The 19,593-nt window shown below is 37.1% G+C and overlaps 1 protein-coding gene across 9 annotated transcripts in view; it reads left to right on the forward strand.

The window, feature by feature from the left end:
- Myo3b (myosin IIIB) overlaps positions 1 to 19,593 on the forward strand; it is a 505,529-nt gene that overhangs the window by 414,134 nt on the left and 71,802 nt on the right. For 8 of the 9 annotated variants that reach the window (XM_078017569.1, XM_078017565.1, XM_078017563.1 and 5 more), the window contains 3 exons: positions 10,349 to 10,455; positions 10,830 to 10,876; positions 11,692 to 11,858. In XM_078017569.1, the coding sequence (XP_077873695.1) occupies positions 10,349 to 10,455; positions 10,830 to 10,876; positions 11,692 to 11,827 (290 nt within the window). In that variant the 3' untranslated portion in view covers positions 11,828 to 11,858. Of the gene's footprint in view, positions 1 to 10,348; positions 10,456 to 10,829; positions 10,877 to 11,691; positions 11,859 to 16,083; positions 18,422 to 19,593 lie in introns of those variants that run through there. The other variant, XM_078017564.1, reaches the window with a different exon arrangement.

Here is a 19,593-nt window from a genome sequence, read left to right on the forward strand (position 1 = left end):
GCTCTGTGGTCTGTCTCTATAGATCAGGGACTAGAGTGGAAACTGCTGTCATCAAACTGAGATTCGGAAGAGAATCAGATAATTAGATCCCAGGGGGCAAGACCAAGTGATAGCGTTTAATCATCAAAGACACAATGGGTGTGGTTACCATGAGACTGAAGAGTCAAACAGTAATAAGAATAGTCTGACTCAGAGATCTGGAACACTGGCTAGAATGATCAAGGTGCCCCTAGATCTTCTTTAAGAAGCACAGAACCACCAGGCATGGTGGCACACTTCTGTAATCCCAGTAGCTCTGGAAGCTAAGGCAGGAGGATTACCAGGTTTGAAGCTAGCCTCAACAAGTTAGCGAGGCTATAGGCAATTTAGTTAGACCTTTTCTCAAAATTAAAAACAAAAAAGGCTAGAAATATGGTTAAGTGATAAAGTGCCCCTGGTTGGTTCATTCCCTAGTACCTCCACACACACACACACACAAAAAAAAAAAAGGAAGAAGAAGCCCAGAACTTTCTACAGGAATATTACATAGGCACAGTGATATTGTTTTGTTTTCATTTTATTTACTATGTGCTTGACTTCTAACTATGGCAAATGACTGAGGTGAATTTATAGAGATTCATAAAGTTTCATTTTAAAAGAAGCATATTTAACTAAAGAGGAAATTAGCTGGTATCAAAAATAATAATAATCATCATAATAATACAGGGAATGTTGAATAAAGTAAAAAACTGTTTGAGAGGTAGATTGATGACAGTGTACTCACCTACAACATGCTAATTTTTAAAATATCAATACCAGTTAGCCAAGGAGGCCACTCATCCATCATCCCACCACATAGGCAATGACCTGTTCCACCCACAGCCAACACTTATGAAGTTTGATGCTGCTTGCTCCTAGCTTCAGAGGAACCCTAGATCACAAATGATTAATAAATGTGATGGGCAGGGAATATTCAGCCTCTCAAGTCATCAATGAACAGCAAATAAAAATAGAAACATGTTGCTATTTTTGCAGCTACTGAATTACTAGATTTCTTTATATAGATCTGTCCCATGCTGGTGAGGACTGTCAAAACAGGTCATCTTAAAAGCAAGAGGCAGAATAATATTTTGCTACATACTTTCTGGATGACAAATGGAAAAACAAATCAAAAGTTTTAAATATATGCATCTTTCTTGGTCAATAGTTTTGCTTTTAGAAATTTATCTTAAGAAAGAATGCAGGTTTGTCAAAGATCAAACTATCAATACATTCCTCAAAGCATTGTTTATTTTAGAAAAATATTGGAAACAACTTCTATACCCAAAACAGGAAATTATATAAATCAATTATGATTCATCCATTAAACGAAATACCAATGAACCATTAGAAATTATGACATTTAAACTCTTTCTAGAAGACGTGAGAAACTTGTCCCAGCAGTTGCTACTATTTTGAAAAGAGAATCAGAGGGTCAAAAACATTGGACTTTTCATACTTCATTTATTTGAACATCATGTTCATTTATTAAGGTAAAAAATAAAATTCTAAAAGATACTATTTTAAAGAAGGCTAATAGCATGGAAAAATATTCATGATTTTATCATTAAGTGGGGGCAAAAGTTGTAACCCAAATTAAATGGATGGCTGATTTTTTGGTTCAAAATTGAATACATAGTCCAGAAAAATACCAAACAGACCTTTTTTTAAAAAAAAAAATACTAAAGATCTTTGCTTTTAAAAGGCTGATTTCATTTCCCTCTTTGGTATACTGCAAGTTCCTAAGGTGTCCCAGGATAGGAAAGGCCCTTTTCCTATTAGAAGCCTTGACAACAACATCCTGAGTCTGAGAATCAAAGGGTAGGCTGCAATAAATGGAAGAGACCTAAAGAAAAACGGGGAATAGTCACCATTCATTCACTCATTCATTCAATCATTCTTTGTTGAATGGGTACCAAGCCCTGAGCTATGAAACGGTTTTCTGAGAAAGTTCTTGCCACCTCCCTAACTAATTAGTAGAAAATTCCACATTGACAGTTTATAACTCCAACATCTTCCACAGGCACTAATTTAACTCAGGATTGTTTTCTTTGTAGCAATGCTGCAATTTTGAAGAAGATTGTTCATGACATAACATGGCAACTGGGAAAATTTGTAGCTTTCCTTTCATCTTAGAAAGCAAGATCTGAATTACATGCACCCCAAGAGAAAATCTGTCTTTCTGGTTGTGTATGTATGTTTGTGTGTGTGTGTGTGTGTGTTTTTTCCAGAAGCCCATTGAACAAACTCCTTAGTCCCCTGTGAAGTTAGACTTGGTGAGGTGAAAACTTCTGAGAAAGTCTCAGTAAAACAATATGCATTATAACAGAGGTATAGATCAGAGTTTTGAATCAGGAATCGTGAGCTCTAGCCCTGTCTTTGATGGGAGAAATGGAGGGACCTAAGCTTCCTAGTCCTCTTGTCCCTCCACAATGAAAGCAAGGGGCCAAACCCCAGAGGCTTATTCTCCCTATGTCATGACTTAAATTTAGAAATCTGATAATTCCCCCTCATCCTCCCTGTGAAGGCTCTGAAATAGCCCATGCCTCAAGGCCTATCAGAAACAAGTCGTGTTGCAACACATTGGAAAGATCCTTCCTTAGACTGCATTTGTAAAGTGGTATAGATTAGCACTGACTTTCTGCCAATTTGGTACTTACTGGGAAGGAAAGATTTAATATGGTCAACTACCATCATTCTCAAATCTGGTTGCCCATGAGAAGCACCTAAAGAGATTTTTTAATATAAAAATGTTGTTGTCCAAGCTTTGCTCTGGGCATTGGTATGTTAAAAGTTGAGTAACTGGTATGGTATAAAAGAAATCCTCCATTCAGATATTGAGAAACCTGAATTCCTAGTTGAGCTTTGCCTCTAACTTCTGTGTAATCTCTCAATCTCCTTATGCCTCTGTTATCTCAGGTTATTTGTCCTTCCCTAAATGAGATGAAGTAAAGAAAAAGATTCTTTACAAAACATGATTTGCTACCTCAAGACAAAATGATAGTGGAAAGAGGTACAGAGCCAGAAAAGACAAATCATCTGGAAGTTACTGGTGGAATCCTCTGGAGAACCATGTAGCATGGGCCGCTTTTTGGGGGGGCAGGGGGGGAGCCCAGCTGACAGCTGGGTTATTGTCACCTTCAAATGCCCTGAGAACCAGGGTCAGAGAAATTATGCACCTCCCTTTATGCAGAATCGGCAGAGCTCTGTGAATCAATTGCGTAACACTAATCCCATTTAATGCCCCAGGAGTATATCTGGTAACCCCTTATGGGATTTGCCATATGTAAATCTAGAACACTGAACACTCTGTTTGCTTCAAGGAGATGTTTTGCTTGGCAGGGGACCCTGGGAATGCCTCATCCACAAAGTGGCAATCAGATCAGCAGTTTTACTATCCAGAAGATATGCATGCCGATTGAAGATCCACAGCTGGTGCTAGGGATGGTGGCCCTCCCAGGGGTTCTCTCCTGCATCCCAGGACTCCTACTCACTACCTACTCATTTCTCAGAGACCAAGAACCCATACCGCCCCACCAAGCCAGGGAATGTTGGGCTGCATGTCCCATCCTGCTCGCCCTTATGACCTCTTGTACCTGCAATCTTGCTAAGAAACTTACCAAAACTGGTATATCTGTGCCAAGTAAAACATTCAGTTTTAGAGGACAGTGTAGGGGAGAGTACCTGTAGCCAAAATAGCTGTAACTCAGCAGTCAAAATGAAGCAGTGGAAGTCATTTTCTTAGGATCGTAGGAGAGAACAAAAAGCCTGAATTGTGGTTTAGAATTGTGCCTTTCAAGGTGCCAAATTTCTAGGTCTGAACCTTAGAAAAACAACCCATCCTCTTTTTTTAACATAAGTATATCTCAAATATGGCATGGGACATATTAAGACTATTAAAAAAAAAAAGCATCGTTGCTACCAAATTTAACTGGTTGTCCTGTGTTTTAAGTGGCAACTCTAGCTTGGATCTACCTGCATGTCCAATACAGAGAAAAGAAATATGGAAGTTCCAAACCCATTGTTTGAAGTTATATAACAAATTGACTGAATTCAGTTATTTATCTCTCACCAAAGCTTAGACAAGAGTGCAGTCACACAGTGTGAGGATTTGGGGTTTGGGAGTAGGGAGTATGAGTTACTCAGTGCTCTGAAATGTTGTTCAGATTTTTTTGCTTTTCTGGCAGTTTAGCTTTAGTTTTATGGTAAAAATCTATAACTCAGAAAAGAAGGATATGTTGAAGATTTCAAATATGAATTCAAAAGGCACAGGGATTCTTGAAAAAAAATAGACCTATATTAAGAACAAACTGAGATTCATGACATAATAAACTTTAAAAAGCTCAGTAGGGATGTAGCTACCTATGTATTACAAACTGGAGAGTTTGTTTTGGCTGAAAGACACTTATGAGAGATGGACAAGTTGCTTAGCTCTTGATATTTGTTGTGAAGTGTCACTTGGGGAGAGATGAAATCTGTGAATTCATGACTCACTGTTTACTGAGACCCGTCCCCCATTGTCTTTTGAACTTTGGAGCCATTAATAGAGAAGTAGTTGTAATTGTTTTCATTCAATTCTTTTTGGGGTCACTGAACATCATTCAGTATCTCATTTCCTAACTATAACTCAACATACAGTCATCCCTTGGCATCTGTGGGGGACTTCACTAAGACCCAACAAAAACTAAGTTCTGAGGATGCTCAAGTCATTTATATAAAATGCCATAGTATTTGCATATAACCTATGCAAGTCTTCCCGTACACCTTAAAGCATCTCTAGATTACTTATAACACCTAATCCAACATTAACTGCTTCCTAAATAGTTGTTATGCTATTTAGAGATTACTGCCAAGAAAAAAGTCTGTAAATGTTTAGTAATCTTTTTTTTTTTCAAATGTTTTTGAGGTTTTGGGTATAGCTCAGTGGTAGAACCTATGGTCAAGTGTGTGCTTAGCATACACAAGATCCTGGATTCAATCTCCAGTACCAAATATATGCCATATTATGTATATGGTATGTATTACATATTTCATATTTATATATATAATATACTATATGTGGAACATATTATATTTGGTTCTGGGAATTGAACCCAGGGCTTCACACACACACACACACACAAAAAAAAAAAAACACATATATTTATGATTCATGGATATGAAATCTGCAGATACAGAGATGATTATAAATGTTTCTCTGTCTCTTTTTTCAGACCATCTATATTATGGATTTAGATTTTTCTGGGTATTTATTTTAATTGTTTTTATCTTTCTGTTGCATTTCCTTTTATTTTAGTTGTACAACTGTTCATCATCTGGAATATTTGACTTTATATAATTGAACCCATCCTTTTCACTAATATCTCCTTCCACAGTGGAAATAAATAGTCTTTCTTTCTTTCTAAAGTTTATATGGGAATGTCTAAAATGTTTAACTGTAGAGCTCATCTGAAATTTTTTGCAGCATGTAAAAATCAAGAGGTTCGTTGAGAAAAATAAAGATTTAGAAATTTTTAAACAACTAATTTGGGTTCAGCAGCACTAGCGCTACCTTCTCAAGACTCGTGGTCCTCTACTAGAGTGAAAGCAGGGACTTTGTCTTATTTCCCTTTGTCTTCCCCCACGACATTCAGCAAAGTACCTTGCATATAGGATTAAGTGTTATCATATCTGAATTTAATTTATGTATTTTTCATACCAATATCAAATTGTTCCAACAGTATTTACTGTTTTAATTAATTTATTTTAATTTTATTTATTTATTTATCTATTTATTTTTGGTACAGGGAATTGAACCCAGAGGCACTTTACTACTGAGCCACATCCCTAGCACTTTTTATATTTTTATTTTGAGACAGGGTCTCACTAAGTTACATAGGACTTCATTAAGTTGCTGAGGCTGGCCTTAAGCTTGCAATCCTCCTGCCTCAACCTCCCAGGTCGCTGGGATTATAGGTGTGCACCACCAAGCCCAGCCCAACAGTATTTATTACATAATAACTTTTTTCCAATTATTTATTTGGTTGCTTAAAATTGATCATGTATCAGTGACACTTGGATTTTTTTTCCCAATGGCAAAGCACCTAGAAATTGCAGCACTCCTTGCAGAATGTCGTGCCATGGAGATATTGAACTTAAAAAAAAAATAAAATTAAAATCCAGTGCTAAACTAGGCAATCAGTTTTGCCAGATTCTAGTATAGTGTAGATGCCATATGATCACAATAGTTCTTTTTAATATATGTGAGATGTCTTAGAATTGATAAAATTCTAGCCAATAACTTAATTCCTTCCAACAATCAGGAGAATACTAGCCCATGGGAAGAGTAAAGTCATCCAGAGCAAAAGTTGAGAACCACATCTTATATTCAACTTTGCCACTTGAAAGAATATAAATAAAAACCTCTGATCAAGTGTAAACATTATATAAAGTCCAGCTGAACTGGGCTGAACTCCAGCTGAACCCAAAAACTATTTTAGATCAGTCTTTTGAATTGCCATGGATAGAATTCCAGCAATATTGGAAGGTCTAAGAAAGAGCAGATGTCAGACCTCTAGTGCCTGTTCACACCAGCAACCCGACCTCTGGAGACTTCTGTTCATTAATCTATAAATCAGAAAGGAGAGGACACAAGGGTTCTCACACCTATTCCCACACTACCACCCTTCAGAATATGAATGTTGCAAAGCTAACAGGAAATAGATGTGTTGGAACCATTAAAAGGAACCCATATTAGTTCTGACAAAGACTTCAACAGACAGGGCTCTGCATCGTGTTCCTGAAGACAGGAATGTTTGTGAAAGCTGTGGAAACTCTGGGAAAGCAAGGGGAGTTTGCTATGTTAATTAATATGTTTTCATGGAGCTTCTGTTTAGACTTTTGGCTTTAAAAGTTTCTTGTAAGACAATATGCTGAGGTTAAACACACACACACACACACACACACACATACATGAGGTGTAAGAGATCTAGGGTTGGGTCTTCACCTTGTCACTTGATCTAAAATGAGTCATTAAACATTTATGAGCCTCAGCCTTTCTGTTGAAAAAGAAAATGAGTAGTCAGATGAACAGCTTTTAAAATCTGTTGTCTTTTCCAGACAGATATGTTCAAATTCAAGAAAATCAAGGATTAATGTTGTCCAAATATATATATATATATATATATATATATTTATGTATATCATATACTAACTAGGCATGGTAGTGCATGTCTGTAATCCCTGTGGCTTGGGAGGCTGAGGCAGGAGATCACAAGTTCAAAGCCTACCTCAGCAACAGCAAGGTGCTAAGCAACTCAGTGAGACCTTGTCTCTAAATAAAATACAAAATAGGGCTGGGGATGTGGCTCAGACTCAGTGATTGAGTGCCTCTGAGTTTAATCTCCATACCTCCCCCAAAAAAAACTTCACTTAGAAAACAGATAATTTGCTATTTCCTATGGTCCTTGCCTAATAGCTCTCTATTTAAAAAATTCCCCCAAACATGAAAACAATGCTTCAGGACAGTGGAATGTGCAATGATTTTTTGAATAAAACTCTAGGAAGAAAAAAAAAAGCAAAAATAGACAAATGAGATTAAGCAAACTAAAAAGCTACAGTTCAGCAAAGGAAACAATCAGCCAAGCAAAGATACCACCTACAGAATGGAAGAAAATACTTGCAAACTATACATCTGACAAGGGGTTAGTGTCTGAAATATATAAGGAACTCAAAACACTCAATAGCAAAAAACAAAAAACAAAAAAACCTCACAAACCCGATTTTAAAATGGGCAATAGACTCAAATAGACATTTCTCAAAAGAAGATATAGAAAAGGTCACCAGGTATATAAAAAACTAAATCAACATTACCAATCATAAGAGAAATGCAAATTAAAACCACAATGAGATATCACTTCATTCAAGTAAGAATAGTGATTCTTTGAGATTTTTATTATGTTTTGGTTTGGGGTTTGGGTTTTTGGGCAATACTGAGATTGAGCCCAGGGGTGCTCTAACACTGAGTACACATCCACAGCCCTTTTTATTTATTTATTTTTTATTTTTAAGCAAGGTCTCACTAAGTTGCTGAAACTGGCCTTGAACTTGTGATCCTCCGGCTTCAAGCCTCCCCAAACTCTAGGATTACAAGCATGTGTTTCTGCCCTGCCGAGAATGGCTCTTCCTAAAAAGATAACAAGTGCTGTTGAGGATGTGGGAAGAAAGAAACACTAATACATTATTTGTAGGAATATAAATTAATGTGGTCATTTTGGAAAAGAGTATGGAGGTTCCTCAAAAAATTAAAAATAGAACTACCATGTGATTCAGTAATCCTATTATTTACCCAAAAGAAGTGGAATGAGTATGTTGAAGAGACATCTACCCTCCCATGTTCATGGTAACACTGTTCATTAAGCCAAGAAATGGAAACAACCTGAGCATCTTACCAACTGATGATTAGATAAAGAAGATGTGGAGGCCAGGTGCCAGGGCTCATAATTGTTTTTTTTTTTTTTAATATTTATTTATTTATTAGTTCTCAGAGGACACAACATCTTTGTTTGTATGTGGTGCTGAGGATCGAACCCGGGCCGCACGCATGCCAGACGAGCGCGCTACCGCTTGAGCAGGGCTCATAATTGTAATCCCAGCAACTCAAGAGGCCGAGGCAGGAGGATTGCAAATTCAAGATCAGAGAACAACTTAGACCCTGTCTCAAAATAAAAAAGGGCTGCGGATGTAGCTCGGTAGTAGAGCAGTTATCTAGTATGTGAAAGGTCCTTTTTTCAATCTCCAAGAAAAGAGGGGATAAAAGGAAGAGGAAGGAGTGGTACATAGTCACCTTGGAATACTGTTTAGTCATAACAAAGAATGAAATTCTGTCATTTGCAACAACACAGATGCAACTGGAGATAATTGTGCTAAGTGAAATAAGTCAGGAAGAGAAAGACAGGTACTGCATGATCTCACTCATATGCAGAATATAAAAATGTTGATCTCATTGAAGCTGAGAGTAGAATCTTGGTTACCAGAGGCTGGGAAGAATAGCAGGGAGTCAAAGATGGTAAAAGGTTGATCAATGGGTACTGAGTTATAGTTGGGAGTAAGATGTTCTGATTTGCCATCCCACAGTTGGAGGACTATAGGTAACAGTAATCTACTGTACATTTCATAAAGCCAGAAGAAACAAAGTTGACTCTTTACACCATAAAGAAAAAGAAATGATAAATGAAGAGATAGATATGTTTAACCAGATGGAAACATTACATGGTGTATATGCAAGTACGGAAATAGCCCATGGTACCCCATTAATATGTAAATTTTAATGGTTTTTTTGTAACTATTAAAAATAAATTTAAATTCCAAAACAGAGTATGTAAAATGTACAGGGAAAAGAATCCCCCAGAATTTCCTTCAGGAATGAAAATCTCTATTAAAACTTAAAAGTTAAGATTCAAAATACAGATCTCTAACTCTTTTTGATGAACAATTAGTTCATCATAAACACCCTGTTCAGGAAACACTCTCTTCCTCACGGTGCTAGGACGCCCGCAGACAATGTTCTGTGACAGTAGCTGTGAGTGTGAGTGTTGGCCAGCAGTTAGAACTGCTGGATCTGGATTCAGATATACGACCAAAAGGGCAGCAGAGTCCACAAAACTCATTCCCTTGGGAGGGGAATAAATCAGAAGTTCATCTGACACGTGGTTTCCTAATCTCCAGTGCACTCTTGGTCCAGGGTTCTTAAATCAAGACTAACAGGGAGAGGCTGCTCCATGACATGGGATCACCCTCCTTCCCCTCCTAGACACATTCTACAGAAACTGCATGGATCAGTGGTAGTGTTCAAAGCACTTTAGTAAATACTAGCTCAAGCTATTTTCCCCCAAAGTGTATCCCACCAAAAGATTCGCTTCTCATCTTCCCAAGAGTATGTGTGCTCCAGATGTCTTTGAACTCTCACTGTAGGATGTGGTGCAAACAATCCCAGATTGCCTTGGTCGTCCTAATGGAGTTATCGCACCCAAGGCGCTCTCCTTGGCAGAGGCTGACCACCAACCTCTCCCTCACCAGTAAGGACACACCAATTTGCTTTCTGTCACGCCAGACTGCTGATTCAGATCAGAAATATGAAGGCAAAGTTACAGACCGCAGCCGGTGTTTACACTTAGCGATTCCTGAGCGTGTGCTTTTCCGATGACATTTCTCCTAGTTGTTGCAAAGCTCCCCGCGCCCATTAAAACAGGTCTCGGCTCCTCCTGAGTGCATTTGTCTGAAAAGCCATTTTTCACTTAATTCTCCCCACACCTGGGACGGCTTACAGTCAAGTGTTGCTGTCTGGTTGCAGGTTCAGAAGACGGTCTTGCACAGAAGCAGCGAACACCTCGCCGACGCTATCAGCAGCCCAAAATGTTGAGTAGCCCTGAGGACACCATGTACTATAACCAGTTAAATGTGAGTTCAAAGTGGCCATAAAGCTGCTTCGCTGGCTTTGTTTCCAGTTAATAATTCTGTTATTAATACCTGTTCCAGCCCCTCCAGCCCCACCCCCACTCTCTTATGCTCTCCTCGTGAACATGTGCTTAGGCTCTTTATCTGTTGCTTTCATGTCAGGATGTCTGCCTTCACGGTGAATAATTGATGTGGTTTATCAAAGACGAGCAAGATGCATGCTTCATCAGGCTCACTTGAGCCCTTTGATCAAAAAAATTATGCTGTGACTTCTGATATTATCAGCATCTGCTTGCATTCAACACAAAATCACTTTGAATTAAAAATTAACGACTTGCTGCTTTGCTTTGACTGTGTGTTCTTGGCCCTCTCCACAGGGAACTCTAGAATATCAAGGGAGCAAGAGGAAGCCAAGAAAACTTGGGTAAATATCTGTCTTCTTAGTTCTAAGCAACTGTAAACAGAAGGGGTCCTTTGTGATATTACAGAAAAGGCAAAACTTTCCAGAGAGGCTTCTAAAAATATTCAATCCGGATATTGCCACTGTTATTGACATTGGAAACGACTTTTCACAGTAGCAAGTATACAAAACTTGAATCTATTTTGTCCGGAAAGGCTGAGATTGTCACCTAAGGGCAAATGTTATTTCTCCTAATTATTCTAGGGAATTGTACTTTCTTCATAATTGAAGACAGGTAGCGGGTTGTATTAAATTCTCTTTCCACAAATAAGAGGATTCTTCTGAGTGCAAATGGGCTGCTTCCTGCTCGCATTATCCTTACCCTGGGCCTTAAAACATGCACGAAAGAAAATTTCCCCCAATGGAGAAAGAGAGGACAGTAAGAAGTTAGCTTTAGCTCATCTGTTGTTAGCATCTCTACTGAGAATCGCAGGCAAGTAGATAATCGGTACTGTTTTGAGAACTGGGTGAGATCAGGAGGAGAATTTTTTCATCTAGAAGAAACCAGATGAAAATAAGCAATTTAATTACATAAATCAAGTTTCAAGATGATCGCAACGTCTAGATAATACTAAAATGGACCCCTTGTCAGTATGTGACCCAGAAACAGAGCCCCCTACCTCTGTGCTGTGAAACCTTGTGATACCTAAGTGCCCTCCCCTCCAGTGTTGGAACCCAATCCCATTCCAACTTCTCACACAACTTTGCTGCCTCCGGGAAGACTATGTCATTTGTTTGCTTTTTCTGATGAAAAAATCCTCTTCGTTTCTTTGTTGCAGCCATCTCAAAGTGCTGGATGGGGAAGACGAATACTACAAGTCTCTGTCCCCAGTGGCCGGTATCCCTGAGAACATCGCAGCCCACCTTTTCTTTTTTTCTTCATCCTCAAAGGGAAATTATTTTGCTCAACACTGAGTTGCACTTCCTGGCCCCAAATCTGCCCAAGGTAAAAAGAGTCGATAATTTATTGTTACCGAACATGAAGGCTTCTTTGGATGCACGGTCTGTGCTGAGCCTCGCTGAACCATTCGCATTCCTAAATATCTCCTTCTGTCTTTATGGTTCTCTCACATCTGTTGTGCAGCCTGAGCTGGGCAGTCCCTCCTTTTCTCATCCCGTGGGTCCCTGTGGGAGGCTGTGAACACTTGCACCACAGTAATGACAGTTCATGTCCCCAGCATCTAAGAAGGTAGCAAAGTCTTAAAGTAGGCCGATCATGCAGATAAGCTGCCTTTGATTTTTTCCCACCAAGTCACCTTTCAATCCATGTAGAATCCGCCCCTAGAGAGGTCTAGGAGTCCCCTTCCTGCTCTTGTCTCTACCCGCCCCCACGGGGCTTTTCCACTCCTCGTGCCTCCCCTGGGGCCAGGGCTCCACTTCTGAGGGCCCCACATCCTGGAGGAGTTCCCTGAGGTCTCCTAGCACAGAATGATTTTCTGTGTTTCAGCACAAAGGCCTGAATCAGATTCTTTCTACGAGGTAAATGAACACCTCTCTTGCTAATTGTGATGTTGAAAAGCCTTCCACTCTCTATTCCTCAATGCCAAGACACCCCCATCATTCAAATAGTGAAAGGGAAAGAAAACTTGGACCTGTCCAAGTCCGGGGCACATCATTTTGTAACTCCACTCACTGCTCAGCTGTCTCCACTTGGCTGGAGTGGCTGGGGGGGCAGGGATCTTGTCCATCTTTGTGGGCATAGGAACCCAGCACAGTGTCTGGCAGAATAGACACCAGTGCATGCAGAATAGATGGAGAGACTTCATTTGGTCACACAAACACATCTGACAGAACAGTTACTTTCAATTATATGGTATATGTGATTGATCCGTCTTACATCATAAGCTGTTCTTTTCACTCAATGTTGAGCTAGTCCTATTATAATGATATCATATGATATATTCTAATACTTAATATGATTCAGTATGACATGCTTTTTTGACCTCCTCTATGTGAAATAATATATAAGATTGCTGTGTGATAAAAAAAAAACCTATAGGATCCTTTCTCAGAGGTTCTTAGCTCTAAAATACTTAGCAGATAGTATGCATTGGGATATCTGGATTTTGAGGGGAAAAAAAGAAACCCTGAAAGATATAGAAAAAATTGTTATCAGAGTTTTTTAAAGAGAGGGTATTAATAAACATTTTATGAACAGAAATAGTGAAATGCCTTTTAAAGATCTCAGAAATTATAGTTTTAAAAGGAAAAGAAATTATAGTCAATTTTTCAATAGCTAAATTTTACATTTAAAAGATGAATCTTGGAGTTTTTTTTCAGCTCTTCACCCAAAAGGCAATGTTTATAAGAAACAAAACTACCTTTATTTCATTGTTTAAGAAATAATGCCTCAGGCAGGGTAATAAATGAATGCTTTTAGAAATTTCACTTTTAGCATTGATTAGTCTATTTGTGGGGGGTACTGGGGATTGAACTCAGGGCACTTAACCACTGAGCCACAGCCCCAGGCTCCTCCCCTGCCCCTTCATTTTTTTGTATTTTATTTAGAGATAGGGTCTCACCAAGTTGCTTAGGGCCTCACTAAAGTGGTGAGGCTAACTTTGAACTTGCAATCCTCCTGCGTCAGCCTCCTAAGCCACTGGGATAAAGTGTGCACCACCATGCCTGGTGACTGATTAGTCTACTTTCAATTTGATAAAACTAGTTGTTTTTCAGATGTTCATAACTTTCCACTTGTCCGTGTACAATGTAACTGTTAACCTGCTTGTTTCTAATTAAAATGTCTCTATAAATAAAGTTAAGAAGAAAGTAATTATAAGAAAGTAATTATAAAATCCTAATTGAGAAGCTCTGTAATAATTAAGCAGTGATACAGCTATAATTCCTGTGAGTAATTTGGAAACAGTGGTCACTATCGGCTGCAGCATAGATAAGACAGACTGTAGACATTATTCTTGGGTTATTCATAATGCCACAAACTCAAAAAGCAATTCCTAATTCAAGTAGATGAGAATAATACATCCTGGAAGCTCATAACTGTCTTACTAGATTTATCAAAGTAATACACACAAAAAGCAAAGGAAATAGTGGAAAGCAGTCTTCTCCACATTCCTCACCAGAAGCCACCATTTAAAAGATCATTTCTAATTCTAATTTTTCTAATGGTTTCCACCATATCTCTAAATGCAGTTATGTGCCATGTAATGACATTTTGGTCAACAATGGACTGTGCGCACCCCTGTGGAGCAATAGGCTATACCATAGAGCCTGGGTGTGCAGTAGGCTAGACCATCTAGGTTTGTATAAACACACTCAATGACATTCACACAACAAAATCAACTTATGACACATTTCTAAGAATATAACCCATTGTTAAATGATATGCAACTATAATTTGCTTCTACTTTCTTGTTTCATCATTAAATAACATTAATTCTCCCTCTTACGAATAATGTAGATTTTATTTCAGCCCCCCCTTATTTCTCCCAGTACTAATAATTTTAAATTGTTTTTGACTTTGACCTCTTAAACTTTAACTATATAATTATAATTTATGTTATTGTGCTGTCAACTTTCAATGGTATCTCTGTGAGGATACCTAACATGAAGAAAGTCAGCAGGCTGCAAGACCACTCAGGTCACACAAATAATTCTGGACATAGAACATTTTTTAAAAGCTTCACTGCAGACCCTTTGGTGCTCATGTTCTGAGCTACTCTTTTGTCCATTTGGCTCATCTACAGATACACTTCCATCCACTTTCATCTAAGTTTCTTTTAAAATATAATAAATATACCAAAAAAAAGGGTGGGGGGCACAAATCCTAAGATTCTGCTCCATGAATTATTACAGAGTGAGCATCTGTGTAACAGCCCTCCAGTCTAGAATAGACCACTCTGAGCACGCTAGAAGTCTCCCTGCTGATTTTTCCCAAACATTATTCCCACACCTCCCTCAAGGTAACCATTCTCCTGGCTTTAAGTGTAAACACTTCCTTGATTTTTCACACATACGTGCAGCTCTAAACACTATTTAGGTTTTGCCTCTTATAGTTAGGTTTTCAGGACTTCAGACAAATGAAATCATGCAGTGAAAGATTTTGTTAGTTCTTCTTTCTTTCATTCAATGTACTATTGGTGAAGTTCATCTATGTTGTGAAATGTAAATGTATTTCTTGTATTGTTCTAGACTATGAATATGAAAATTGATTTAGCTATTCTGCTTTTTTAAATAATTTTACCTCTTTTTCTTTGGTTTTTAATGCAGATCTCTGCAGTACAGCGTAATTTTTCTTTTTCTTTATTTTTATTTTGTTCTCTTTTTAATTAGCTATTCTACTTTTAATGAGGAAATGGTAATTGGTTCCAATTTGGGGCTATTTTGGAAATTACTTCCATAAGCATTATGTTTGTCTCTTAGTATTGGCATGGTTTTCTGTTGGCTACATACCTGGAATTAGAATTGCAGAATATAAGGTATGTGTTTCCCTACTTCAGTAGATAATGTCAAACTGTGTTCCAAAGTAACCCCACCAATGTATAATCCCACCAGTTCTGTAAGAGTCCAATCACTGATCCGCATTCTCCCCAATTCTTGCTATGACAAGTCCTTTATATCAAAGCACTCCGATGAGTATTTACTCAAATCTCACAGATTCTAGCTTACATATCCCTCATTAAGAGTGATATTGAGGGTATTTCATGGCCAGTTCAGATTACTTCTTTTGTCACATGTCTATTTTTAATTGGATTGACAATTTTTTTAATTAGAAGCAAGTATTTTATATTCTCAGTTATGCATATTGCAAATATTGTCTCTACTAGATAGACTGCCCTTTCAGTTTCTTAAAAAGTATCATTGATTTAAAAAAAAAAAGTGTGTGTGATTTTAAAATAATGCAATTTATCAATCATCTCCTTTTTGATTAGTGCTTTTTTTATGGCCAGTTAAGAAATCTTACTCTACCCCAATATCACAAAGATATTTTCCAATTCCAGAAGATCCTAAAGGAAAATATCTTTGGGATCTTCAACTTACCTAGACTGATTTTGTGAATGGTGTGCAATAAGGGTCAATTTTCATATTTTCTATATTCAACTATTCAGCCCCATTTAATGAGATTAATGTGATTCTATTCTACTGTTTTAAAATTCCATCATTATATAAATCAAGTGTTCATTCTCTTCTTTTTTTTAATATTTATTTTTTAGTTTTCGGTGGACACAACATCTTTGTATGTGGTGCTGAGGATCGAACCCGGGCTGCACACATGCCAGGCGAGCGCACTACCGCTTGAGCCACATCCCCAGCCCCAAGTGTTCATTCTCAATTCTCTATTTTATTCTGTTCTCAATTTAGTCTGTTCTCAATTCTCCATTTTATTCCACTGATTTCTTTTTTATCCTTGACTTAATTTCTATGCCCTTGTAATATAGGCCTCAGAATATGGCCCAGCAAGCGCCCCATCATTTTTGTTTTTGTTTTCTTCTCTAAGAAAGAGACTTTAAATATTATAGAATTAAAATAATGAAAAAAAAAAAGCTGTTGGAATTTCTTTGGTATTATCTTTCCAGTAATGCCTGGAAAGTCCATGAATATGGTATATCCTTCCATTTGTTTACTCCTTCTCTTCTCCCAAAAATGATATATAAATTGAAGAGATTCTGTTAGTTTCATTCCATGTACCACATGTAACTTGATGTTATTTAAAATGTTTTTAAAAGACTTTTATTTTCTCTTTTTTGCTGTTAATATGGAAATGCAATTGATATTTTCCATTTGAGATCCAGCAATTTTGCTAAATTAATTAATTCAAATAATATATCCATAGATAATGTTAGATTTATATATATACAATTATGCCATATTTAATAACTATGGGTTTTTTCTTCCTTTCCAATCTTTATACCTGTTTCCTCCTCCTCCTCCTCTTCTTCTTCTTCTTCTTCTTGTACTGGGGATCTAACTCAGGGCCTTGTGTATACAAGGCAAGCACTCTACCAACTGAGCTATATCCCCAGACTATACCTGTTTCTTCTTGACTTACTGCCTGTATCAGTTAGCTATTGTTGCTAGGTTGGATGAATATTTCTGCTAATTTTAGCTAATATAGCCAAAGGCTCACTTTTGTGTCTCAATTAGGTCAGCTCTGCTGCTTTGATGACTCTAGCTGATTCCTCTCATGTCTGGGGCCATAGCAGAGATAACTTAGCTAACTTGATTCTATTCTACTTGGTCTTATCCTCCAACTTGCTCTCTTACCCATGGCATTGGCAGAATCTCCTCAAGAAAAGGGGTGGTGTGGAGAGGGAGAGAAGAGTTGTCTCTTGAGGATCAGAGCTGATACATTGTCAATTCTAGTACATTCTTTATTTAACTTTTTAAATTTTTTTTAGATGTTGATGGGCCTTATTTATTTGACTGATTTATTTTTATGTGGTGCTGAGATTCTAACCCAGTGCCTGACACATTCTAGGCAAATGCTCTACCACTGAGCCACAACTCCAGCCCTCTAGTACATTCTTTAATCAAAGCAAATCACAAAGCCAGCCCAGATTCAAGAGATGGACAAATAGAATTCATTTCTTGAGGGGAGGAAATGCAAAGTCAGTTATATTGCAAAGAGCAGGACTACAGGGAAAGACAGAGCATTGGGACCATCATTGTAATCAATCTTCCACACTTACCTGGGTATGATTTCCAGGACACAGTTGATTGGGAAGGCTAATAGAAGACACTTTTGTCTTTTTCCTAGTCTCAAATGGAAAACTTTCAATATTGTACTAATAATTATGATATTTGGTTTTGTTTTCTATTCTTAAAAGGATTTTCTCCTTAAGAGTCATTGAATTTTATGAAATGCTGTTCTCTATATACTCAAATAATCCTATTATTTTCTCATTTGTTTTGTTAATGTAGTGAGTTACATTGAACTAACCTTGCATTCTTGCAATAAATCCAACTTTTTCATGTTTTATTATCCCTTTATAAATCATTGGAGTTATCTATGCTCGTGATGAGATTAACATATAAATTTATTTAATCTCTTATCTCAACTCATATCCCAATTTGTCTTTTGCTGGAAAAGTTTGTATAAAAATGACATTAATCCTTTCTTGAATTTTTTTAATTACTTGGGGAGTGATATGTGACTTCATTTTTAAAAGGCGCTGTTTTAATTATGATTAATAAATAACATTTAATAAGTTAAGATTTAATATACAGTTTTCATCTTACTAAGATTTCATGTTTACTAGTTCTTCTATTTGTTTTGATAAGTTTAATTTTTCTAGAAATATTTCCATTTCGTCTACATTTTCAAGTTTGTTTAGAATCATTTGAAATATCTCTTATGATATTTTTAATATTGTAGAACCTGTAGTGAGGTGCCCTTTTTAATTTGTGATACTGATTATCTCTTAACTTTTTGTTGTTCAGGTCTACCTTAAATGTCTATGGCCAGAAAACAAATTCAGTATAATTTTAAGCATTTGAAATTTGTTGAGATGACAGAGCAAATCATATAATAAACTTTGTAAATATACCCTACATAGTTAAAAATTAATTGTATTCTTCAGTCATCTACTACTAATATGTAGTGGGTTTATTGGCATCTCTATGCTTACTAGTTTTTGATTGCTTTTTCTATAAATCTCTTATTAAGAGAAGCATTTTGTTGTTGTTTGTATGTTTTGTAGTCCTGAGGATCAAAACCAGGGTCTCACACAGGCTAAACAGGTGCTTCACTGCTTAGCTAAATCCCCAGCCCAAGAGAGGTTGTTTAAATTTCTAATAGTGATTATAAATATGTCTATTTCTCCTTTTGTTCTGTCAGTTTTTCTTTCATGTATTTTAAGGCTACATTATTAGATTTATACTTGTATCATTCTCTCACGGCTATGTGTATGCTTGAAAATTTAATATTAGTTGGTACTTCTACTATCTTGCTAAACAATTAAAGAATCAGCACTATTTCTATGTTTGCGTGTGTGTGTGTGTGTGTGTGTGTGTGTGTGTGTGTGTGTGTGTGGTGCTGGGGATTGAATCCAGGGCCTTGCACATGGGAGGCAAGCACTCTACCAACTGAGCAATATCTCTAGCCCAATTGTGTTATATTTTAATTTTAAACAGATTTAAAATTTTACAAGAAATTATGATTACCATTTTTATTGTTCTCATTTCTTCTCACATCTCTGACTCCTATTCTGGGATCTGTTTTCTTCTGCCTACAGAGTGCTCTTTAGTGTTTCCTTTAGCATGAGTATGCTGCTCTAAATTTTTGTTTAATGAAAATATCTTTATTCAACCTTCATTCTTGAAAGATATTTTTGATTGGTACAGAATTCTATATTGGCAGTTATTTCTCTTAGAAAGTCAAAGGTAGTACTTCATTATCTACTGGTTCTCATTATCTCTGTTGAAAGATGAGTTGTAAATCAACTTGTTATGTCTTTGAATATAATTTGTCTTTTTCCCTGCCTTTTAAGGTTTTGTTTTTAGTAGTTTGACTACACTGTCGCTCTCTCTCATGTCTTTTCATTCCCTTGGTTATTTATTTATTGCATGTGGCAATTATATCTGCAAAATTATTTGTTAAAAAAAATAATTGGAGGCCCAGGATAACAGTCCTTTTCTCCATAAAACAGTTATATATGCCAGGGGAATAAGTAAGTGGGACCACTTTCATCCAGTGTCAGAGCTGGTGATGGGTTGAAATTGGC

The sequence above is a fragment of the Ictidomys tridecemlineatus genome, chromosome 7, assembly GCF_052094955.1.
Source record: "Ictidomys tridecemlineatus isolate mIctTri1 chromosome 7, mIctTri1.hap1, whole genome shotgun sequence".
In the NCBI taxonomy this organism is placed as follows: domain Eukaryota; kingdom Metazoa; phylum Chordata; class Mammalia; order Rodentia; family Sciuridae; genus Ictidomys; species Ictidomys tridecemlineatus.